We start from the raw sequence: 26,512 nt of genomic DNA on the forward strand, positions 1-26,512 counted from the left end.
GAACTCAGGACAAACTTGAATAGATGTAGTCATTTTCCCACTGATAAAGATTTTCCTCCAAAAACATATTTTGTTATTAAAAAAAAATACAAATTTATCTGGCAAGCCAGAAAATGGGCTAATTGTCTGGTAAGGGCTCATTCACATTAACTACCTTGATATATTTTCCAGAAGGTCTCCCAATGTCAGCATATATTTTTGTTAAATCATCAACTTCTCCAATACTAACCATGAGTTATGGGATGTTGGGAGAGGTTTGCCTCCAGGGTAGAAAGCTGTACTAGCAGAAAGGCAGTCAGAGTTCAGGCAACAACAAGAAAAGGTTTAGGAAAAGATATTGGTTGGGGTTCAAATAGACCTATACCTCGTTAATCTGGCTTGATGTGAAATGTGTGCATGGAACAAACTGCAATGGTATCTTACATGTTTCACTCTGTCATGAAAACAACTAGAAACATTCTGACAGTGTTTGGTTCACTTTTTACTGCTAATCTCCTATTCTGATGTCTATTCATATAGAATAAAAGACAACATTATCGCACATGTCAAATGAATATAGAGCGTTGCCTGTGGGACAATAGATGAATGCAAAACATAGTTTACAAAGGTTGTTTCAAGTTGTCAATATACAACTGATATGCATTCTGGCTCTGTACACCAGTTGGACAATTTGGTATAGTTTTTTTTTTTTTCAGTTGATTTTAAATCTTTTAAAAAGGTAAAATAAAATTTGTTTAACAAAAAAAAAAGGTATCAGCATCATAAGTCGTAGAATAAAACACGTAAATATTCAGTTACATAAATTAACATGGATAAATATTAAATCTTCTGTCTAAAAAGAAGGAGGAAGAAGCAACTTGCTTGTCTTGTCCCACCCCTATATTATACTAAATCGATAGTTGCAGGTCGTGGGAGATCTGCAAGATTCTTTCACCTGTAGTTAATTAAAAGGAGGAAAAAAAAAAGATATTCAAATGTTCAGCGTCCAACAAAAAAATCACACCAAGATATAAAAATGAAAAGCTTCACAAGGCTTTCTGCCTTTATCTGGGGAGTATTCAGTGGGTATATGAAGACACTGGCATGTGCAGGTAGGGTTAAAAAGCACCTTGTGATCTGTATTTCTTCACACCTTTCAATTTTCCCAGCTGTGATTGTGCCCCATAAAACATGACAAGTGAAACCATGAGTCACTCATTGACTGATACAGGAAGTCAAGCTTTGTTAGAACAAAGTGCAAACAAACAAAACTCTGGTGTTCAGTGAGACCGGGGAGTTATGGACAGACTGCAGCGTGTGCTGTTGTTGTTCTGCTTCTATACCCGCTGGTATCCTCTTCAAACTCTTGAACAAGGTAGGTTACTATACTCCGTCTGCTCATGAGAACGAGTCACAACCTGAACTGAAGTTCACAAGGCTTGAAACCCTATAGATCCATATTAGCAAATACTTGTATGGCATAAATGTATGTGTGTTCTGTGGATGAAGGGAAACATATGGAGATCGAGCTATAAAATACATTTGATAAAACTGATTTCACTCTAACCTGGCAGGTTCTTGTGAAACTTGTCAGTATACATTTTTCAGGAAGTATAAAACCATCAGACAGATACTTCCTTCGGACAGGACGTGTCTGTTGAAACATTACAAACTGCTGTGAGAAATGTTTCTCTCTTGATTTCATTAGCTGCTCTGCATTTTGCTGTACTTGCTGACTGGGGTGGTATTCCGTTACCTCCATACTACACTCCTCATGAGGAGGCTGTTGCTGCAGAAGTGGACAGTCTGGCCCAGACTGAGGGAGTGGACTTTTTCCTAAGCCTGGGAGATCACTTCTACTTTAGTGGTGTCAAGAATTTGGAAGACCCCCGCTTCAAGGTGAGCTCACAAAGCAAACACAGAGGGGGGAGACATGTCTTTGAATGATGAAGCTCAAACTGTAACAGGTCACAGGAGGTAACGCGGGTCGTCCACTCACCAGAAGGTTGGTGGTTAGATCCCCAGCTCCTCCAGTCTGCATGCCAACATGTTCTTGGGCAAGATCCTGAACCCCAAATTACCCCTGACATCTGTGCCCTCAGTGTATGAACAGTGTGTGATCGGAAAAGCACTGGACATAGTTCAGTTTATCTTGAATGATTTAAAGGACGAAATAAAATAAATTTGTAGAAAAAAAAATCATAACATTGATTTCATCAACATAAGTAGTAGAAAAACATAAATATTCAGTAACATAAGCTAACATTTAATTTTCCAGCCAAAAAGGAGTAGTAAGTGCATAGAAGTGCTGCATGAATGTGAGTGTGAATGGGTGAATGTAACTTGTATTGTAAAGTGCTTTGACTGTTAGATAAGACAAGAAAAGCACAATATAAAGACAGCCAATTTACCATTCACAGTTTGTTCTGTAAGAGTCTCCCTCTCCACGACCGTAGCTGTTAACAAGCCATGGTAGGATTAAATCTCAGCATTGAGCAGTAGACTTCGTATGAAAGGCCTTTCTTTTGCTGTTGGTTGTGCTTTGTGTCCTTCAGGGACCAGTCCAAAAGTCACAATCACTTAATTCCTTGTAAGCTAAGGCTAATTCATGTTGTATTTGTGTGACACATGTATTAGGATGAGTGTTACATTTGCATCACAGTGTTAATAATCCTTTTATCTCATAGACTCAACTAAATATGAGGATGGAAAGAAATTACATGTTTCTTGCATATTATAGAATATTTTGATGTCCCAGGTTGTGAGTCTTTTCTGAAACCTACAAGCCACCTACTACAATCTTCGTTTGATTGAATTGCAGCATGGGAAAATGTACATGTGATATTTTTGTTGTATTCATCCTGATCAAGTCTGGTTTTGTTGGCAAATTAAAGAATCAAATTTACTGTTTGAAAATGCACTGTTTGCGTTGTCTTCAAATGCTTTCAGTGCTGGACAGTGTGATTCCTGATCAAGCCTGGTAAATATGCTATTTAGTGTATTTACAATTTACAGAAAAAATAATATGGTTTCCTATCCACAGCAAACATTTGAAAGGGTCTTCTCCCAGCCATCTCTACTGCATATCCCATGGTACCTGGTCGGTGGAAACCATGACCACAGGGGAAACATCTCAGCTCAGATGGCTTACTCTGATGTGTCCAAACGATGGTAAAGAATACAAATACAATACAGACATGGTCTCAATAGAAACATAACAAGGGATGAATGAAAAGTGTAAACATGAAGACAGATAAAGTATTTCTACACTTTTCATGTTTTCTTTTAAAACGTTCTGTAAATGTTGACCCACCCCTCTGTTCATCAGCCATGATCATTTTTCTAAGTTTTTACTTTTTGGACTTTTGTTTAGAGTACATAGAGAAAACCTCCTGGAAGAAAACATGGATGCCTTTATTCCTCTCTAGACTGCACTGCAGCTTTGTGTGGCTAAAATGAATAAATGCAACAGCAAACAGTGAAGGCTGTCTTCAGATGGAAAAAGAAAGAAACAAAAATGAACCTGCTGCAAAAAAGATCTCAGCTGTCTGTCAAGGTGTCCATACTTTATATCTCCCTGCTGCCCATTTGTTATGCATATATCATGAGGTCTCCTTTTTGTCTGCAGGAATTACCCTGGTCTCTATTATGACCTTCATTTTAATGTCCCACACACAAACCTGTCAGTGAGCATACTGATGATCGACACAGTGGTGTTATGTGGAAACACCTATGACCAAGCCCAGCCGTCAGGACCAGAGGACCCCAGAGCAGCAGATCGCCAGTGGAACTGGATCACATCTAAACTGGCCAGCAGCAGGTGAGCCACCGTGTTTAAACCTTACAAACAAGTCAGACCGCTTTTAATCATTCATTTATGTTTGATAATAATTTATGTGATGTTTTGATGACAAGTAACAAATAAACATTAATGATCAACATAACAATACAACAAAAAAAAAACATGTTAAAAAACAATACAAAACAAACAAAAATGCAGATTATGGCAGCACCTACCTATCCCCCCACCCCCAAGTGAATCTCCTTAAATTATGCACGGTGTTGTTTGGTCAAATAAAAAATGTAAAGAAAAAAGATGAATTCTTGCATTTTACTTTACCTCTTTAGCACCATGCATCTTATCCACTGAAATGTACACACTTACATCATTGATATAAACATCTAGCTATTTAGATTTAGTCAAAGTAAGTGGAGGATTACAGGATTACCTCATTTGCTATGGTTTGAGATACTGCTGCTAGTGCGACATCTAGTGGCAGTGAATATCATTAATGAATATCATATGTACACACACTCACACATACATAGGTGGGAAGTAACCAAGTACAAATGCTTTGTTATAGTACTTTAAATTTTCCAAGTATCTGTACTTTATTGAGTATTTTTTTTCTGACATTTATTACCCTACATTTGAACACAAATATCTGTATTTTTGACTCCTTACATTTTATTTATATTTATTTTTCATCATCGAGTGCCGTCTTTCCAACATAAAGACAGATTTCAGACAAGAGAGGGAGACTCAAGCACAAATAAGAAGTGCAGCGCACATGTCCGGGACAAGGAGTAACAACATGGAAGAAAGTAAGGGAGGGATTGGCCATCATTACTGATAACTTTGACAGCATCTACGACGAAGCAGAGCGATTTCCCATCACTGGCCTTATTTTAATTAAAGGTTCAGTGTGCCGAATTTAGTGACATTTTTATATCTACTGGTGAAGTTGCATGTTGCAGCTGAATACCCCTCACCTCACCCTCCTCTTCCAAACATGAAAGAGAACCTGTGGTAGCCCTCAGTTGTCATACAAATTCAAAAGGTGTTTAGTTTGTCCAGTCTGGACCCACTCCCGATGTAAATTTAAGTATTTAAATATAAAGGGCCCATTCTAGGGTAGAGAAAACTACAATTTGTACAATTTCAATGATTGCCCACTAATGAAAACATCATGAGGATTCTTTTATATTCAATTCCTGCCAATAGATGCCTTTCACCTAAATCTTACACACTGGACCTTTAAGAACACTTCATTCACTACATTGTACTTATTTTCTCCTGGACAGTTTTCATGCTCACAAATCTTTGCTTTAACCCCGTTTTAGTAAAAAAATAAATATTTTATTTAAAATAAGAGTAGTTCAGTCAAAGAAGTCAAAGTACATTTCAGAACATGTACTTTTATACTTTTACTTGATTAAAGAAGCTGAATCAGTAGGTGAACTTCAAAAAGTTATTTTTAACACAAGTATCTGTACTTCCACTTGAGTAAAGAATGTGTGTACTCTTATCACCTCTGCACACACACACACACACACACACACACATACACACACACACACACACACACACACACACACACACACACTGTAATTATTTAACAACAGGGCGGCAATAATAATACAATGATAACCACCAGCAACAGTTAAAATCGAAAACAAGCTGCAAGGCAGACAAAATCATGCTATGCAGTAGCAAACCGCCAACACAACTGGACCCTTCAAAACCTTTCATTTCTAGAGCAACACATAATGTACAGAGCACATACTTACATAGGCATCAGGACAAACACCAAATGTTAACTCTCAACTTGAACCCAGTTACAATGCTGTGGCAAGACCTTACAGTAAATCATGAACGTACAGTTCATGTGCCTGGATTTTAAAAAGTCCTGCGACGAAGAATGGCCCAAGAATGTCTCCACAGGGATGTAAAAGACTTACAAGTTATTGCAAACAACCAGTTTTTAGGTTTTGGGGTGGATTACTTTTCAATGGGTGATTTAGGTTAACTCTTTCCTTTCAATAAATCCAATGATTAACTCACATTGTCTTTATCTTATATTCAAATTAGTTTGATGATCTGAAACATTGCTCAAAAAACATTCCTCTGCCACTTCATGCTGTCAAAAAATAACTTGATGATGTGAAGAGCTACTTGTTTCTCTTATCTCTGAAGATAGTTCTTGATAAATCTTTATATGGTTATATGTTTGGATTCATTGCTATGTGCATGCATTATTGTATAAAATGTATTATGCATGTTACTGCATAATGGATGAGAACCCAAACATCGAAAGCAAAACAATATTTTTGCACAGCACTAAACCAGCATGCCAGTCTCGACTTACATGCAGAAACATTGTTCTCTAAGATGTGATGCAGTTCCGTTTTGTTTTGTTGGTCCCTTTTAACTGAAGTGCCAGTATGTATGACTTGTGTCAGGTCAGCCTATGTTGTGGTGGCTGGTCATTATCCTGTCTGGTCCATCGGCAATCATGGACCAACATCCTGTCTGGTCAAAAGACTGAGGCCCCTGCTGAAGAAATACAGAGTCACTGTGTACTTGTCTGGCCATGACCACAATCTGCAGGTATGTAGTAAGCACAAGCTCAGTAATAAAGAATATCATGTGTATATAGATTCATCAAGGAAGTGTGTCTTAGTGTACCGTTATTTGTCAAACTGTCTGTCTCTTTGAGTTATTTACTCTGTTTCATGTCCGGATTATCACATTGTATTTGAGAAGATGGTATGCAAGATTGCACCTCTCTGTACAAGGGGGGGGCATTCACTTGTAGGCGCTAAAAAGACTCATTACTTGTTGTTAATGGTTCAAAGCTAGTTTACATAATTTTCTGGCACCAAGACTGGCATGTGACCACATTACACAGTCACAAGGTTTTCATACATTTCCCAAAATTTGAGATCAGCCAGGTAGTTACCAGTGGGGTAAATGATACTTTGTTTCAACCCATGAATATAACTGGTCAATATAATTAGTCATGAAGATGAAATCAAGCTCCGGGTTGACATATTGTTCCAGGAAGATGAGCATATGTATTTCCTGCAACTGAATACTTACAGTAGTATAACTTACAGTCCAAGGGAAATATTGTTTGATTGATTACAAGTCTTTTTAGTACTGGTTTCTGTACAGATGTAGATTTTACACAAAAATATGTCCATGATCAAGTTATAAAATGTAACTTTGCTATAAACCACCCAACCCAAGTAAAGTATAAAGTAGGCTAAATAGAAGACTTAAAGTAGTGGTTGACAATTTGGCTTCAACTTATCTCCATGAAGTAAATGATTGCACTGTGATGTGTGATGTGATGGCTACTGAGTAATGACAGCGTTAAGAATAGTACACTGTAAGCCTTATCTTCCCTATGTTATTCTGTATGGCACAAAATTTCAAGTGCACAAAAATGAGTGCACAACTGAAGCAGAAAGGGAAGGGGAAGTGAATAGATGGACAGAATAACAGAGAATGATACACTGTGATGAAATATCTGGTAACTTCCTCTACCACTTGTATGTCGTGGTTTTGTTTTTAATTCACAATTACCTCAACATTATGAAGTGATTTGTGTGTCTGCCAGACACTTTGGAGCAAGAGGAATCCACTGTGCAACGTGTGTGTGCCAGTCTAAGCATACAGATGTGTCAATTGTCAATATATGTGTGTCAGTGTGAGAGTGAAGCCAAGGGGGCAGAGTGAATCAATGTGCTGCACAAAGCCCTAAAATGAAATAAGATTGGGAACAAATGATGGATATCAGTTTAAACAGGAGAGACTTCAACTTGACAGTTGAATAAACATCTCATAAAAACTCAAAAGGTGTTTAGTTTGTCCAGTTTGGACTACTGTAAAAAACATAGTGGCCTCCGTAGAGAGAACCGGCTCCCTATTTAAATATAAAGGGCCCATTGTAGTTCAATTTCTGCCAATAGATCCCTTTCACCTAAATCTTACACACTGAACCTTTAATGAATGTTGTCACTGTATCTCGGACTGATTGAGCACAACAGTGATGCCTTTGATGCCGTCTGTCTCTGCTTTTTTGAACAGTTCATCAGAGAGGATGATGGGAGCTCATATGTAGTCAGTGGGAGTGGGGTGGTCAGCGATCCTAGCACCACTCACAAGGACAGTGTTCCTCAGTCCTGGCAGCTCTACTCCAGTCCGGTCAATCACACAGTAGGAGGCGTGGCTTACTTCCAGGTCACTGAGCATAAGATGACAGTCAGTTTCATGCAGACTAACGGGAAATGCGTTTACCAGGCAGAGCTGCCAACACGTACAGTCACAAGTAATGGAATGCTATAGTCACAGTTTGAAGAAATGCAGTTATTTGTATATGTGAGCCTATAATTATATTGCTATTGTGCTACGTAATGCTGTCTTACTTTTAAACACTGACATAATTAATATGTCGCAGTGGCTTTTTGAAGGCTTTTAACAAAAATCTAAAACTGAAAAAATTATTACAGATATTTATGGGCGATGGCATGTTACTATTAAATGAAATGTATATGTTCACACTAATTTGTACTGTATGTATTGTTTTATACATGTATCAAAATACAAACCGTTTTATGTCTTTTGTTGTGCATGTTATTGCATGATGGATGCCTCAATCGGCAGTTTGAATTATAGCTCTACTTGCTTACAAGTAAGTAGTAGAGCTATATGTGGAGCCAAGTAGAGAGTTCATCGGTTTGCAACCAAACCATCTGCTCTCCCATTTGGAATCAAAATTGGACCATATTATTATTTAATTGTCATATTACTACGTTTTTATCTACTCTTTTTGCATTGCTTTTAAAGCACTTCTGTTTGTAAAATTATCATTATTATTATTATTATTATTATTATTATTATTATTATTATTATTATTATTATTATATCACAGCTCAAACATAGAGTTTGCTCTAATGAGGAAAAACTCCCTTTTAACTGGGAGAAACTTTCAGAGGAGAGAGAGAGAGAGAGAGAGAGAGAGAGAGAGAGAGAGAGAGAGAGAGAGAGAGAGAGAGATTTTGATATTTTTATGCACCGATCAAGTTCCTGCTTTTCTACATGACATCGATCTCTTTGTTGAGACAAATTATTTTACTGGATCTACTTCCCAGGAAGATGGCTTTTGAGACAGCTTTCCTACTTACATGTTGTTATGGCCCGGCTGAGACCATAGCAAATAAGGGAAGACACATGCTGGTTAGAATATAACAAAGAGATTTTTCCAACAAAAAGTAATTTAAAAAAAATTCAACTAATAAGGCTGGCAGTAGCTAAATTCCAGACCAAAAAAAGATAAAATGAATACTACAAAAATCAAAACACATCTGAACAAGCCACAGAATTGTACCAGAAGGAATTTGTATTCTTCCACAGAATTCCCCCAGCAGTCAGGTAGAAAATGCATGGACTACTTTTTCAGCATCCTTTGAGACGAGATGTTTCTCAAAGCTCATATTTTGTAGGTGGAAGAAGGCTGTCCCAGAGGCTGGCTTTTATGTTCGATTCAACTGACATGTCCTGATCACGCATAACTCCAAGGTTCCTCACAGTAGAGCTGGGGGCAAGCTAATGCCATGCAAGATAACTGTGGTCAGACATGTTTCTCTGAGGCATTTAGGGCTAAGTACAATCAACGACAATACTACACATGTCTTCTCTTTTGTTTACCATAAACCATATTATATTGTAAGGCATCAAGATGTAATTAACTGTAGAAACGTCAGTCTGTGAATGTGACAGATGGTTACATTAGTTTCATTTGAAGGCCTAATTGATGGGTGCAGAATGACCCTGAAACATTGATTATTATCCTACCTTGTTATTACCTCTACCTTCACTGTGGTTTTTCATATTGTAGGCCTATACATTGCTATTCTTAATTCTTGGTTACTTACCCAAATTTGTAAAAGACTATGGACTATCTTTTCTACTTCGGATTTGTATTTTGTCTTACATGATAGGCCCATGGGTGATCATGACCATCTAATGGCTGAATTTTAGTTGTGACACCTTATTGTTGTTTCTATCTTGGCATAGAAATTGTGTATTTATCTCCCTGCTCAAATTTGTAGAATCAACTAAATGTATTCTGTCCACTTAACTCTTTGGAATGACTTATTCTGGGTAACTTTACCAGTAACTGGTGAGATTGCTCATCTCTCAATGCCAGACACGAAGACAAAAAACTAACACAACTTATGAGGGAGGCTTATTGAGTAGATTACATCACTAAGTACCTGTCAGAATGGGTTTTTCTAACCCATTCTGACAGAATTGTAGGCTCTAGAATAATTGAGGTAAAAATATTAATACTGAACTTTTTAGTCAAGATTTAATAAAGAGACATAAAATGGATCAGGTTTCACTTTTTTGTTTTTGTTGTTCACCTTTTGATGAAGATGCATGGAACTTATTTTACAGTGAAGTTGTTAAAACTATAAACTTATTGTATATTCAGTATGTGGTTATGAGTTCTGCACATTCAGTCCAAGCCCTTTTGCAATGCTGACACTTCCAATTCCATTTTAATAAAGCACTGATATTTATCCATTTATTTATTTGTAAAACAAATTGCGATATTTGCTATTTTCCATTTAACAGAACTGAAATAATAACTCGTTGTGTTCATTACAATATTTATTAAATCTTGAATATTTACACCAAATACTAAATTATCTGCAAAAAGCAGATGTGTAACAAAAGCATCATATACAAATATGTTAATTTTAATTAACGACAATAAATTAAGCATCAGATACAAAAAATATATACAAAGTCTTGATTTCCCATAAAGTGTTGCTTTCACCAGATTAAAAAAATATCTTGTCATGACCTGACAAAATTAGAAAGGTCTATATAAAATGAAATAAATAATATCCAATGGTAGTGTTCATCTACAATTATCAAATACCACTAAGCACATACCAAAGAAAAGGAATGAAATATAATAGCTTCAGTAAGATGACTATCAATGTTCAGTGTTTCCATCTTTTCTTTTTTGCAGCATGAAATGATAAAGTAAGAATATAATAAGTTCAACACATTCAGTTTCACAGAAACTAAAAGAAGGGTTGATTCCAGTGTTTGACAGTGGAACTTTGAACTACTACTTTCCTTGCAGGCCTCAATCCAGTTCAGCTGTACCGCATGTTCCCAAAATAATATATGTGCATGAGTGTGCATATGCTGTAACACACACACTATACATCCCGGAGTGGCACTCCTTCTTTTTCACCTCTCAGAGCGTTCTTCCTCCGCTTGCAACAGATCACTGCAATGGCAATGATGATGCCGATCAGTAGCAGGATGAGGAAGATGGCAGCAGCAATCACACCAACTGAATACACTGTTGAAGACAAAACAAGACAACACCTAATTGCAGAGCTTTACTTTATGTTAGATTTTCTTTACTTGTCTGACTGTTGCATAGGATAATATTATTAGGATTAATAGGATGTAGCCTGGTTTAAGTACAAACAGATACAAAATAATACATGAAATACACATTCAAATAAAAGTCTAAACCCGTATACCTGCAATATTCATTATGTCCCACAGTAAAATGTTTTCCCAGAAACACATAATTCTGATGTTTTGCTATTCTTCACATTTGACACTGAGTTGTATGCAATATTAAATTTGTCCTGAGGGTGGTGCTAAAGGAAAAGCTATTTGGCCAACAAACGGACAGTGTTATTCTATATATTATCTTACTGTGAATAAAACCCATGAAAAATACCAAAACCAACATGTGTTAGTCTCTCTTATATGCATAGTGAATGTATTTAGAAGTCTCTCTTTCTCTCTCACACACACACACACACACCCCAGTTAGAGGGAGTGTTGCTGATTTACATTTCTTATAATCCAAACAAAGAGACATGAGTCATAGATCCCTTTCATGTGCCATACTGTGATGAACAATGAGTGGGCCTCCAAAAAATATCCATCCATCCATCCATCCATCCATCCATCCATCCATTATCTATACCACTTATCCTTTGAGGGTGGTGGGGGGCTACAACCAGCCAACAAATAAATAATTCCTCATTTCTTCCTCAAGAGGGTACAATTGGTAAAATCTATAAACAAGAGAACAACGCAATTTTCGATCCTCAGCTCACCTTTACAGTTTAGTTAAACCTTTATTGTTAAAGGGACTGCAAACTCTTATGGCTTAAATGTTAATGTAAACTTGAGTGTTTTAGTTAAAGGACCTATGCGTAGCAACCCAACAAAAACCAGTGATATGTTTAGATGACTAAATGACGGGTTTTCATTCACATATGATGCTTGCGTCTTATGAACACGGCCATGTGATACATTCCCTTTTTTTACATTAATAAGATTACGAAGTCGCTCTTACAAAGGCTAAAAACAGCTTCTGTTAAATGTTGTCCAGTCTGGGTCTGCATGAGAGGACATGACTGGCATACCTAGACATGTCCACAAACCAGCCAACCATTTTATTTAACCCGGGTAGGTGCATTGCGCTTGACTGCCTTTTTTCAGCTACACCCACACAGACACACAACAACACACCCAGTGTCCTGTCAGATCCGGCCTTGACTGATTCTTTGCTTTGTCACAAATAAACCAGTGTGTCCCGAAAACACCCCAAAATCTACCCGATCACCCTGTTTCCATCTTATCACACAACTTTCATTTCAATTCCATAGATGCTCCAGTCTTTATCCATGTAGAAAATTCACTGTCGATGTGCTATAGAGATTTTAACTGTCTGCTTGGTTTTGAGCAAATACTTCACAATGTCTTATTTGGTGTGTAAGTTCACACAGATGCCACCAAAACTTCAGTGTGAGGACTTGACTACTGTTGTGTGTGTGTTGCTTGCCACTGAAGTATCTAGCATACAGGCAAGTGGTTCATTAACATATTGCATACATGTAACTAAATCCCTTCCCTGCCCACATCTTTCCTGCTTACAGCCTTTCTAAAACTCAGAACAACTCACCTTCAAAGATGGACTGGTTGTCGTCTTCGGAGCACTGGGTCTGGCTCAGCTCTCCCAGCTGCTTGTCACCAGTGCGGCTGGGGATGTAAGCCTGGACATTGAAACAGTAGCTCTCGTCTTTGTCCAGATCAGGCAGTTCTATTATATTGGTCTTAGAGTTGTAGACTCTCTGCAGAAAACACAGAATGGAAAACATGCAGTTTGCAATGACTACAAAATATTTATGCGTGTTTGAGATTGATATAGTGATGTCTGCTTTTATTCACCTTTCCAGTGCTTTTATTTTTCCGATAGGTGACTTTATACTGCAGCTGGTCAGCAAAGATATCCCTTATGTTCAGCTGGTGGCCATCTTTAAACACGGCGGTGAGTGGGTCAGTCACATACAGGGTGGTTTTCTTTTTGTCTTCCCTCACCTCCAGCTTGAAGTTAGGTCTGCCTATATCAGCTGTGGAGGAGAAAGGGAGGCTGTCAGAGATCTGTCATCTGTGCATGTACACCACTGTATCTCCTATGGAAATTATCATTTTAATTATGTTTGAGGCCAAAAAGTGTGAATGTTGAGAACGCTGTGACACTGCCATCTTTAGACATGACCTGCGGTTAAAGTCCGGAGAATTGGCTATGGAGTTTACTCATAGTCTGCCTTTCACATATGCTCATCACAACAGGAGGTTCTCTGCACAGACACGTTCACAACAGCAACAAATCTTCCGCATTCTTCAGGTGAGAGGTGGAGCATCCGGGTGCAGCATACAGAGACAGGATGCAACATATTAACTCTGCTGTGGAGATCACGAGATTTTCTTGACAACACACAGACTTTAAAACCACAAACTCTCACGACATCTCCGCTGTGTCTTCTATGTGTTTGTCGCCACTTTCTCTCACTTGGACATTTGCGTTCACACATGCACCTCCTCCGGCGAAAATACAGAGGAGCTGCGGAGTTCAGTGCATGTCAGAAAGCAGACAGAGCTGAGCTGCGACAGGATGTCATTGGGAAGGACCTGAACACTGACGAGCTCTGGGACAATTTAACAGCTGGTTATTTCCAGCACATTTAGTCAATTAGAAAAAAAGAGTTCACAAGGGTAGCAGAAGAACCTACTGTCTTTGTAGGGGCAGAACCGTGGTGAGCTGGTGTAAGGGAACTCAATCAGGTCAGTGGTGGCCCCCAGCGGGGGTCCAGACAGGACGTCAGCCATGTAGCAGGCGTTCAGGTCAGTCAGAGAGCTGGACAGATCACACACTGTTGCTGAGGACCGGATACAGTGAGGGTTCCTCTGTTTGTCCCCACCAACCCTGCAACAATTTGACATATGGACATGAATGATTGATGAAAATAGTTGTATCTAGTCTATAATAGACACCAGATGAGCAATAAATTCGGTCTTAAATCTGTCTAGTCTATGTCTTATTTATAATGCATACAATCAGAAATAAATAATTTGCAAAAATAACATTGATATGAATATACTGTTGAACAATGACATAGCTGTTTGCATTTGTTAATTATATTTGTTGAATTGTTGAATCTCTTGCCTCTTTCATTTTTGTATTATTGGATCACGAAGGTCAACTTGTCTTTTAGTTATCTTACTGTTTAAAGAGTTCTGGCCTAAAATCTACATTCCAGTAAAAGCTTTTGGATCAATAATGGACTCTTATCACACCCTTCTGCAATACATCATTCCTGCAAGGTCACACGGCGGGCAAGTAAGAGGGCATGTGCTTCAGTGGACACACTAACAAGATGAACGTGTCTGGGATTGAAATGCCATTTGTGGAAAGGGTTAAGGGATGAGGGTTTGGATGCAGGTACTTACGCAGAGAACTCCACAGTGTAGGAGTAATTGGCTGATGGTTTCGGTTCCCAGGACAAAATGGTTTTAAAGTTGGTTGATTTCCAAGTGACATTCTGTGCTTGGGGATAGGAGCCTGTAAAATGAGACAAGGTATGTAAGATACTATACTAACACTATTTAAAGTAATGCAAATAAAGTAGGAAAACAATGCACCAAGGTGTTTTATATACTTTATTAACTTATACAAGTAATTCCCATAGCTGAGCTGTACAGGAGACTGATAGTGCCTTAGTGCCATAGTTTAGACTCTTAACGCTAACCTACACTTTTAAGTAATAAACACTTAACACCTTAATTGAGGTCCTTCACAATATGTAGGACTACACTCCTTTATTAGAGAGAAAAAGCTTCACACATGATGTAATGCAGACCAGAAATAATGAAAACCCACAAGTTCCGACACAGTCAGTGAGATGAGATGATCTTAATGTGGTGAATAGAGCACATTGCTATCGTCAGTGTAAAATATCCTTGGTCACATATTTCCATGGACTGACTGTTCTGTCACAACCACAAACGTGTGGTTTTTAGGACTACAAAGTAGTAGCAGAAAGTGTGTCACCCAAAGAACATGAGAGGGGCTGTTTTTATATCAACAGTCTGTTACCTACGATATTTGAGTCGGTTGAGTCATTTCTTATTAACAACAGTCATTGCTGTCTCTTTGCAGAATGGGCAAACGGAGCACACCCAGGACACATTCTGGTGTAAGTTATGTAATCATTTGAACAGGTCCTTGGTTGAAATGCTGGCAATGCACACGGAGAGCAGAATCCACTATTTACACACAGATCATTGAAATATATTCTTAAATGTGATTTACAGCCTGAAGCACCGTGTATCCACTGAGGTTCAAACATTCATTTCAAATATTTACCCTGCACAGTGTTTAGTGACGTGGCATGAAAAACTCTATAAGAAATGAAAACTGTAAAGAGTCTTAATATGTGTGCCAGAAAATCTGAACATAGAAACAAATGACTGAGCTCTAAACTGTCAGCAGAGGCAGACATGCTGCTCCTCCACTGACCTGTTCATGTAGATCTGTTCGTGTGAATACAACTTTACGTTTGCTATAAATCCACACTTTCACACTCACAATACTACAAAACAAACTGCTCCATACACATAATCATCTATTTATGTTTTAAAGTACTTGATTCAATTTGATATGGTACATTCATGTGTTACGTACGCTACTCTACAATAGGATTTTACGGTCATTTGAGAGAACGCGTGAAATGAAGGTGCGAGCAGCGTGGACTCACCTGAGGCGGAGTGTGTGGAGAGAGAGAAGAGAACCGAGATGAGAGCTGCTGTGACTGACACCATCTCCTCGGATGTATTCCTGTTGTTTCAGCTCTGTGTCTGTGGTGCTACTGACCGACCGCCGTGTGCACTGTGTGGATCGTCTGACTCTCTCCCTGGAAACCAATGGTTTTAGCGACGTGACCGCGCGGGGCTTTGCCAAATATGGAGCGTCCGGCCATGGCGTCACCAGACTGTCATAACCTGAGTCTCAGTGGTTCCTGTGAACGTGGCTCAGCTACCAACACTTGACTTCTTTATTTCTTCACTTCAGCAGTTTAACATAGTGCAACACCTTCCACATTCTCATTGAAGAAGTGACTCAACTCTGCTGTACAACCCTCACAGACAAAAGAGATCAAATGAATCAGGCATATGCAAAAACATATTGCAACCTTGTAATGGTCGACTAGTTATTTTTAGTGTTACTGTTGCTGTTTGAAAAAAAAAAAATCCCGGTTTCCCAAATAACGTCCTCTCTAGACAATAAGTGGTTTGCAATAAACAACACAATAGAACCCCGCCAAGTATTTATTGTAACTAAAATGATCCATAAGATTTATTTATCTGAAAATGAGTTTTTCATTTAGCTAAATTAGTTATATTTATATATTTGCTTATTATTATAATTATCGCAAGAAGTTTTTAAAAAGATGTAACAGGTGGTGAATATGTTTCATGACAGATTTATAAACATTTAAATTTGGTTGGTCAACGTTCACCAGCCACAAAAAAGTTTCTAATATGATGCAAACCTAGGGGTATAGTGGGTTTTGTGTAGTCATAGTGGGAATGGAATGGATGACATGCTTTCCAGTGGTATGTTGACCACACAGCCACTTACTACAGCATGACGGAACCCAAATACTGTCGAGAAGCCTACTATAGCTCTGACTGGGGGGACAGCATCACACTGCAGACGCCGCAGCTCAGGTCATTAGTCAGGACTTCCACTCATGTAACAGCTCCACTGGGTGATCTGGAGGTCTATTCATAGACTCAGTTATTTAGAGTTATGCTTCCAGACATACAGAGGACACACGGAGAGTGACTTTGGACTGTGGTATGTTAATAGAGAGGTTTCTACTGTGTTAACCACAGTTAATATACAACATGACTGAAAGGGGAAGCCCTCTGTTTTTGCTCTCGTATGTACAGGGAGTGCTGCCTTTTCAAATCAGGCTTACAACTACATTACTTCACCACACAAGGTAACCTGTACAACAATGTAACTGTAATAAAATCACATGTAGATTCAATTAAGTGAGACCAGCAGCAGGATGGTTGGAAAACACGTAAAAAACTATAACATGCTTTGTGAGATGTTTAGGTAGGACTTATAGAAACTGTCAATGATTTGTAGCAAATGTCAAAGCAGAGACACTGGTTGTTTCATGTAGTGGACAGTCATAAAGTGGGTTTTCTTTGCTTCTCATGGAGTTGGCTGGGAATACATATGTGGCACTTTGCCAAAGCTCGTCCCCATCATCCCTCCTACCCCCACAAGCCCCCTTGCCCCCCGGCAGTGTGGGCCCCGGCTGTATCACGGTTCACCGTGACTTGAATACCAAGGAACCCTCTGACGGGAAGGACTGAATGCAAATGACTGAATGAGTTCACCAACTGTTGACAAAGGATAAAGCTTCCAGTGCACATGCACACATGCACACGCACACACACACACGCACACACACACACACACACACACACACACACACACTTTTTGGTTCACTTTTTGGAATTTGTTAAGAACTCTTACTTAATCATTTGTAATGGCTTGCTCTCTTTCACAGTGATAATGGAACGATTGTAAATTCACCTGGAAGTAATTTAAACTAGTACTGAGGGATGGACAATTCAGGAGAAATTGCACAACACAGTAACCAAGTATTCACTTGGCTCTCTGGTCCATTGCTTTATTTGGAAATACAGTGAGATCATTGGGCCTTTCTGTCTATTGAATCAAACCACGCTGCAGCCATGGATCATCAACCCTGACTGTAGGAATTCTGTTTTAATTACATTTCCAGATCCATTCCTGCCTGGGAGATTAGGAGCAGCCATACAGTATATCTGGGTGCCAACACGGTTGGATCCACCTGTGCTTTGCTTCTCAACTGCAGCACATTGGGCCAAAGTTTGTTTAGGTTCTGAGGGCACTGCTTCCACCCAACACAATGGAGGTATTTATCACAATATATACACAAATCTAACAGCAACTCTTTCTGGGACACTTTACATCCTTTAAGTCCCTGCATAATCACTCAATCACAGACTACTTTTATTTTCTGAATCTGAATTATGCTTTAGAAAGTTTCTCCCAATGTTACTGTCCAGAGATGAAAAGTTCACTCAAAGTTTCATAATGAACAACACTGGCCATGCTCTTTTTGCAGGTTTGTTACAGAGTTTGGATTTGTTATTATGTTAAGTTAATAAGGAAATTGTCTTTACACCACAGTGATGGACATGAATTGAAAAGAGGGAGAATTGAGGGAGAGAGCAAGACAAGAAGCAAACAATAAGTAATTGCTCACTGACAAAAATTATCACCTCTGATAAAATGTGAAGACCCACACCTGATGCCATAATTGTCACACAGTCATCAGGATACATTGTTCTCTTTAAATGTTCTTGTGGGGGGGCATATGTGTATTTAACAGTGTGCCATCCTCTCTTTTTGTGTTGTTGAAAGGTCAAAGTAAAGGGAAATGATTTCCTTTATTCTTGGGGGGAAATGTCTGATAGACAAAGGCCTGTGAGAATGGGCGTCATCCAGCACTTCCTGTTTTGCTAAGTTATGATATATTTACTATAAAGCATTAGCCTGCATCCTCTAACAGAGGATGTGGACATATTAGTATTTCATGTAAATGAATTGGTAAGTCAATGGTGCTCCAATATCTATTTAAAACATTTAATAACTTTACTATAAACTTTTAAATAACATTGACAAGCTGTGGGAATGGGGACAGTGTGTAAACTGAGGCCTGCTGGGAGCCATCCAGCATCAAGTGTCTGCCTTCTAATTAGCTCAGATAGCCGATAAGAGCCAACACACTGGTTTTACATTCCTTTGATGGTAGACAGCTTGGGCATAAATGGGGCAGCTACTCACACAGTCCTCATACAATGGCGGCAAATTTCTCTACACCTTTAATGACAAAAGGTCATTGTGGCTGAGGGGTAGAGCGGCTGTGGCTGAGGGGTAGAGCGGTCGTCCTCCAACCTGAAGGTCGGCAGTTCGATCCCCAGTCTTCCCCATCGGCATGCCGAAGTGTCCTTGGGCAAGATGCTGAACCCTGAATTGCCCCTCATAGAACAACAAAGTGCTGCTAATAGATACACTGTATGAATGTGTGTGTGAATGGGTGAATGTAAAACTGTACTGTAAAGAGCTTTGAGTGGTCATCAAGACTAGAAAAGCGCTATATAAATCCAAAACCAAAAGCGGGACATGGATGCCATCAGATAAATAAAACCACTTTACTATCACCATCCGTCGATCTGGTTTGGAATGCATGATGGCTGATAGTTGAATGCTCTGGAAGTCAAGGCAACAGATGAAAATGGACAACATATAAGACAATTGAAAATATGGCTACTGCGACAACACACATGGTGGGTATTACAAGCATCAATGCTGAACTGAGGCTTGTCATAGAAAGGAGATGGGAGCAAGAGGAGAGGGGACAAGCAGCATTGACCTTAAAATAATAAAAATAACGTGGTTGAGGGGTAGAGCGGTCATCCTCCAACCAGAAGGTCGGCAGTTCGATCCCCAGTCTTCCCCATCTGCATGCCGAAGTGTCTTTGGGCAAGATGCTGAACCCCCGAAATACCCCTCTTAGAAAAACTGTAAAGCACTTTGAGTGATCATCAAGACTAGAAAAGCGTTATATAAATACAGACCATAATAAGAATTACATTTTTCGGAAAACTTAGAATGATCTATTCAGTTTGGACTGCTTAAGGAAAACTGTACATGTGCTTGTCTATGGTTGATCGGAGAAGGTAAGATCATACTGAACATCTGATTTCATATTTATTGCACCAGCAGAGACAGACACAACAGCTTGCAACATGTTATCAACATTTTCAACGTGTTATCAAAGTAAGCTTTGCTTTAAACTGTCATCAGCTTCACCAGTCAGAGAGGTGAGAAGGAGTGTTTTATTATTACCAGGAGGAGCATTCCTGAGAGGGTTGACATAGATGAAGAGAAAAGCAGCAGCCAGCAGCAGGCTGACTCATAATCTTTTATTGTGCTTTTATCTTGATCTAGTCTCAAATAACTGGCAGTGGAGTGAAAGGGTTTCGGGGCTCAGATATGCTTAACGAAGAGTCAGATGGCTGAACGGAGACATATGGTTTTGAACTCCTGAAATCAAAACCCAGACATGACATCAGCCAAGCTATTTTCATGACCAGGAATGAATGTGGCTTACAAAACTCAGTTTTTTAAGAATGCATGGCCAGGTTAAACATCACTTAAAACTATTGATAATTAGTACTTTGCAGCAGGGTTTCAGAAATATCTAGTTCCAGAAATGGAGCTTAATGTCTGGAGAAGGCATTGATTACATTTTTTGTCAAAAGTCCCAAGCACAAAAATGATGTTATTTCACACAGCAGGTATTACCTGCTACCTTCAAAATTGGAGTTAACTTTGCTTGAAGTTGAGTTATTTTCGTGAAAATAGATCTTAATTCTGACAGTTTGCGGGCAGAAAAGGGAGGCACTCGCACACCCAAACCCACTCCTATAGTGGATAAACAGGAACTGTACATACAAATATTCGGCTAACTTCATCTAATAAACAAGTTAAACAACCATTATAAGTTTTAACTCTTAAAAACAAAAAATAATGTCACATAAAAGATTTAGTGGATTGGCCTCCTGTATGCTCTGTTGACTTGGTAAAAGAACCACAGTGTTGAGTACAATTCTTTTAACTTGTTTGTTTTACAACAAGATGTTTCTTTTTTCACACATGAAAAGCAAGCATCAGTTTAAAGTTTCTTGGCATTGAGTTCCATCCATTATCAAACCTTATTCTTTGAAAGGGCCCATATTTTACACCTTTCTGGGATTTAATTTGGGGTATTGGTCCCCCTAAGATGATATATCAGTGGTTTAAAGATAATAAAAACTGCTGCAATGTGTATTTCCATGTCCTCTCTTCTGCCTCTCTCTGGAGCTGCAGACAGAACAGGATGTTTTCGCCTGCCTCTTGAGCCCCTCCTCTGATTGGCTGACTGCACTTTGAGTGGCACGCTACCAGGCCTATCACCGGTCTCATTCTGGCGCATTCACTCTGGTAAACACAGCTGAAAGTCCCGTTGGTGTGTTTGGATACCGCTATAGAAGACCAGCCAAATATTTACAGTCCGTTACAACAGGATGTTTCTGAACGGTAAGTTACACTGACCTCATGTTTATTCAAGTTTTAGCAGGACGATGTAGGAGTAACGTCCCGAGTGTCACTACAGAGTTTCACAACGGAGTTACAATATGGAGTATCGTCTACGTTACTCCGTATTGTATGGTGCACAGACACATTCTCTTCCTTGCATCCCTCCAAGCTGCAGTGTTTCTTCAGTGTTGTTTGTTGTGGTTAGCCTGTGGTAGCTACCGAGCTGCTAGCTCAGCAACAAGTCTGCTTGGTGTTGCGTTCGGTGTGGAGGGGGGTGGGGAGCGGGGGTGGTGGGTTCGGAGGCTGGACTGGTGCTGGTTGGTTGGGGCTGAGAGACGAGTGCGATCCCGAATGACTCATACGGGGGAGGAAGTACGAAACGAGACGTTTCGATAACATATTTCTTAGAATGGACTCAGTGAAAATGTCCGCGGAGTGACTGTTTTCATACTTTGAGGGTCTCTACTGACCCCCTTCAAGTAATTACGGATATAAAAGCCCAGCACATGTATTTTACACAATATGGGCCCTTTAAGGGTTGGAGAGGGGCTGGAGTCCATCCCAGCAGACACAGGGCAAGCAAGTAGAGTTACTTTGGGCATTTATTTGATTATGTTTATTATATACACCTCTGAAATAAGATCTAGGTCTCCACTTCTAGCTATGACCTCAGTGGTGGTTACAGCCATGTTTTGGAGCAGCTCTTATCAATTATTCCTGCTTTATCCACATTATCACGCAACACCAAGGTTTGTTTCCATACTGCCCCTTGTGGGACAAGCAAGAGCAACTAGATAGAGCTCATAAAGGGCTGTGGTTTTGAAATGTGTGTTACAGAACTGAATTTCAGGTGACCATCCATAATCACAAAATCTGGCCAAACCATGAAGGGGCTGGAGATGTGAGCGACAACCTTTATCATGAGGGATGACAACTCACCCGGTTGACCCATTATGGAGCTCCCGTAAGGTGCCCCGATCCCAACCTCCTGCTGGCCAGGGCGGACATCCAACCAGTCCTCCCACTGACCTCATCATTACTGCTGTGTATGGGTCATTGACGTGACGCCTATATTTTCTGTCCGACTGCATTTTCTTCTGTTAAAAAAAGGTTTAAATACATAAAGAAATACCATATATATGTAGTACCCGTATATGTACACACTTTAAATTTCCAAAAACCATTAGTTATTTAAATGTTTCTGTTTTTTAAAGTGTCAAAATATCATGTGGTGCAACCGTCCGGCCATGACTGCTGTTGTGAAAACTTCTTTGAAATTACTCAAAATCTATTCAAATTTATTTTCTGCCATATTTGGCATGATTTCCAAAGTCTTTTGTAATCCTGTACAAAATTGCAAACCATTAGCATTTATATTTCCATCATAGTATACAAACAAACTTTGTCCGATGATGTCCATTTTATGAAATATCATGTGGTGTCACCATCAAGAAAGGACCAATTTGGGACTTTGATGTTGAAATCCATTCAAAAACAGGAAGTTGCATCATAAACCATTTAGCCAAGGACCCATGGAAGCAGCAACAGGTTTGTAACTCTCTCTCAAATTTGGAAAAAAATTACCTTTTTCACAGCTGGTATGTAGTTGGTCATGTGGTATGACCTCAAAAAAACTATGAATTCTAAGTTATTTCTAAAAAATATATATTTTGATTATATATTTCATAGTGACCTTTTGTGCTGACCTAGTTTGTTTCCTTTAGGTGGCCAATTCTGTGGCTGTAAATTTTGACTGAACTAGAAAAATATCATGTGGTGCGACCAAATGTGGTGCGACCATTGCAGAGTGTTTTACATGATAGACATATGTCCTAGATTGGGAGTTTTGGGGCTTTTTAAATTCAATTAATGATTTATATACATAAAGTACTTTATTTTAGTATTATTTGGAAAATATTTCTATGCAATTAGAGTATTTCTTTCTAATATTTCAGAAACAACGGTTTATGTTTAATTTTTGTACAATATCATGAATAATTACCACCCCCAAAAATGTAACATGTCATTTTATCTCGGTTATTATGAATTTATTAGTAATTTATTATTTATTAATGTGTTTATTTATTTATAACTGTTTAAATTTATTTTACCAGATGCCACTTCCAAGCAAAATAAAAACCGCTCGCCATATGCAGCGTGTTAATTCTGACCCTGTAGCAAGAGCGGAGAACCTTGCTCAGAGAAGAGAAAGGAATGTTTAAAAAATTTAAAAATGAAAACTACAAATAAAGCAACATGAAGTACATATTGCTCTTATGTGTTTTTCGTTACTGGACGAAATGCATATTTGCATTCAAATGTTCATCTATCATTAGTCCAAAATAACTTATTGATTTATGGCATGACATTACATATCTTTTTCAGCTACGAGAGAAATAAACAGCAGGGAGAGATTCCATATGCCAAGTCAAGTGAGTTGACAGAGAGAGAGAAAAAGAATCAATCAATCAATCAATCAAATTGTATAGCCCATATTCACAAATCACAATTTGTCTCATAGGGCTTTAACATGGTGTGACATCCTCTGCCCTTAACCCTCAACAAGAGTAAGGAAAAACTACTTAAAAACCCTTTTAACAGGGAAAAAAAGAACGTAGAAACCTCAGAGAGAGCCACATGTGAGGGATCCCTCTCCCAGGACGGACAGAAGTGCAATGGATGTCAAGTGTAAAGGAGAACATCAAGATAAAGGTTTTAGCAGCATTGATTAGGGTAAACATTTTGAAGTATAACTGAAGGTCAGTGAATTGGTGGATTAATGTCATTAATGGTCAAGTGTCTGAGGAGAAATACTATGTATCGAGCAGTCCTGCTGCAATCATAGTCCATGGTCAGCAGCCAGCAAGATCATGATCCACCATCAAGATCGGATGCCACTATAGTCCACAGTTATTGTCCACTGCCGCCATTAGGATCCATCATCAGCTGCCACCTCGGTCGTGGTCCACTACCAGTATCTGATGGCAACACGATAAAGGATCTGCCTTTGTTATCACGATCAGCCAGCACGATGCAGAATCCGCCATACTGGATCCACCATTACGATCTCTGATACGTGATCCCCAGATCCTAATCCATGATGTGGCCACAGCCGCGGCCCTGGATCTGCGGACGATAAGGCAAAGGGACTCCGGGGAAGAAGTCAAGTCAGTAACATGTATTGATGGGATATGAATTACTTTGATGTGATAAAGATTGAGAAGAGGAAGGAGAAGCTGGAAAGAGAAGCTCCGTGTGTCATGTGTCCCCCGACCTTCTAAACCTATAGCAGCCTAACTAAGAGCAGGTCTAGGACAAGCCTGGACCAGCTCTAACTATAAGCTTTATCAAAAAGGAAGGTTTTAAGCCTACTCTTAAACGTACAGATGGTGTCTGCCTCCCGAACTGAAAGCGGGAGATGATTCCACAGGAGAGGAGCTTGATAGCTGAAAGCTCTGGCTCCTCCTCTACTTTTAGAGACTTTAGGGACGACAAATAAGCCTGAATTCTGGGAGCGCAGTGCTCTAGTGGGTTGATAAGGTACTAACAGCTCTTTAAGATATAATGGTGCCATATTGTTAAGGGCCTTGAAGGTGAGGAGGAGAATTTTAAATTCTATTCTAGATTTAACCGGAAGCCAGTGTAGAGAAGCTAATACTGGAGAAATGTGCTCTCTTTTCTTGGTTCTTGTCAGGACACGTGCTGCGGCATTTTGGACAAGCTGCAGAGTCTTTAACGACTTACTGCTGGAGCCTGATAATAAGGAATTACAATAATCCAGTCTGGATGTAACAAAGGCGTGGATTAGTTTTTCTGCATCCTTTTGAGAAAGGACATGTCTGATTTTGGAGATATTACGCAAGTGAAAAAAGGCTGTCCTAGAAATTTGTTTTAAGTGAGAATTAAAGGATAAATCAGGATCGAAGATCACTCCCAAGTTCCTGACTGTTTCATTGGAAGCAAGGGCAATGTCGTCTAGCGCAGCTATATCGTTAGATAATGTATCTCTAAGGTGTTTAGGGCCAAGTATTAGAACCTCTGTTTTATCTGAGTTTAATAAGAGAAAATTGCGGGTCATCCAGGTTTTTATGTCCTTGAGACATGCTTGGAGTTTAGTTATTTGATTACTTTGTTCAGGTTTTATTGACAAGTATAACTGGGTGTCATCCGCATAGCAGTGGAAATTTACCGAGTGTGTCCTGATAATGTTTCCAAGTGGAAGCATATATAATGAGAATAAAATTGGGCCGAGCACAGAGCCTTGTGGAACACCATGGTTAACTTTGGTGCGCACAGATGACTCATCATTAACTTGCACGAATTGGGAGCGGTCTGAAAAATAGGATTTAAACCATTTTAGGGCGGTTCCTTTAATGCTAATTAACTGTTCTAGTCTCTGTAATAAAATATTATGGTCAATTGTGTCGAATGCTGCACTAAGATCTAACAGAACGAGGACAGACACAAACCCCTGATCTGAAGCTATTAGAAGATCATTAGTGACTTTTGCCAAGGCTGTCTCTGTGCTGTGATTGGCTCTAAACCCTGACTGAAAGTCTTCATATATATTATTTTCCTGGAGAAACTCACACAGCTGATTGGCTACAACTTTTTCTAGGATTTTAGACAGGAAGGGGAGATTAGATATCGGACGATAATTGGCTAAAACCTCTGGGTCTAAGGTGGGTTTTTTGAGGAGGGGTTTGATTACAGCTATTTTAAAAGACTGTGGTACATATCCTGATGATAATGACAGATGTATTGTGTTCAGTAATGAACTGTCAATTAGGGGCAGAATTTCTTTAAGTAATTTTGTAGGAATGGGGTCTGAGATACAAGTTGTTGGTTTAGAAGATGAGATTATTTTGGTCAGCTGATCGAGGCTGATCAGAGAGAAGCTGTCTAAATAATTGGTAAGATTCTTGGCCGTTTCTGAGTTTTCTATTCTTGATGGGGTATTAGTGCCAATTGAGGGCAGGAGATGGTTGATTTGATTTCTAATGGTTAGAATTTTATCATTAAAGAAATTCATAAAGATATTGCTATTTAGGGATCGAGGAATACTGGGTTCGGTGGAGGTGTGACTCTCAGTCAGCCTGGCTACAGTGCTGAAGAGAAACCTGGGGTTGTTTTTATTC

At 39.1% G+C, this 26,512-nt stretch overlaps 2 protein-coding genes across 2 annotated transcripts; one reads left to right on the forward strand and one right to left on the reverse strand.

Moving 5' to 3' along the window:
- Window positions 1–1,188: 1,188 nt before the first annotated feature.
- On the forward strand, window positions 1,189–8,386 carry acp5b (acid phosphatase 5b, tartrate resistant). Its single transcript, XM_034571833.1, has 6 exons — window positions 1,189–1,354; window positions 1,688–1,878; window positions 3,023–3,150; window positions 3,608–3,799; window positions 6,223–6,370; window positions 7,856–8,386. The coding sequence occupies exons 1-6, from the start codon at window positions 1,279–1,281 to the stop codon at window positions 8,111–8,113; spliced, it is 993 nt and encodes a 330-aa protein (XP_034427724.1). The 5' UTR covers window positions 1,189–1,278; the 3' UTR covers window positions 8,114–8,386.
- A 1,776-nt stretch (window positions 8,387–10,162) lies between these two features.
- Window positions 10,163–16,081, reverse strand: f3a (coagulation factor IIIa). The gene is made up of 6 exons (XM_034571836.1): window positions 15,919–16,081; window positions 14,612–14,723; window positions 13,894–14,087; window positions 13,049–13,230; window positions 12,783–12,951; window positions 10,163–11,153 (listed from the first exon to the last, which is right to left on the reverse strand). Exons 1-6 carry the CDS (start codon window positions 15,980–15,982, stop codon window positions 11,008–11,010), a joined length of 867 nt encoding a protein of 288 aa, XP_034427727.1. The 5' UTR covers window positions 15,983–16,081; the 3' UTR covers window positions 10,163–11,007.
- Window positions 16,082–26,512: the final 10,431 nt, after the last annotated feature.

Source organism: Hippoglossus hippoglossus, chromosome 20, assembly GCF_009819705.1.
Source record: "Hippoglossus hippoglossus isolate fHipHip1 chromosome 20, fHipHip1.pri, whole genome shotgun sequence".
Lineage (NCBI taxonomy): Eukaryota > Metazoa > Chordata > Actinopteri > Pleuronectiformes > Pleuronectidae > Hippoglossus > Hippoglossus hippoglossus.

Bases quoted from the DNA above. Each gene is read 5' to 3' on its own strand.
- acp5b (XM_034571833.1), top strand. From the start codon at position 1,279: ATGGACAGACTGCAGCGTGTGCTGTTGTTGTTCTGCTTCTATACCCGC. The intron at 1,355-1,687 runs GTAGGTTACTAT...TGATTTCATTAG, and splicing joins TCTTCAAACTCTTGAACAAG to CTGCTCTGCATTTTGCTGTA. The intron at 6,371-7,855 runs GTATGTAGTAAG...TTTTTTGAACAG, and splicing joins GCCATGACCACAATCTGCAG to TTCATCAGAGAGGATGATGG.
- f3a (XM_034571836.1), bottom strand. From the start codon at position 15,982: ATGGTGTCAGTCACAGCAGCTCTCATCTCGGTTCTCTTCTCTCTCTCC. The intron at 12,952-13,048 runs GTGAATAAAAGC...TGTTTTCTGCAG, and splicing joins AAAATAAAAGCACTGGAAAG to AGAGTCTACAACTCTAAGAC. The intron at 11,154-12,782 runs GTGAGTTGTTCT...TGTCTTCAACAG, and splicing joins CAACCAGTCCATCTTTGAAG to TGTATTCAGTTGGTGTGATT.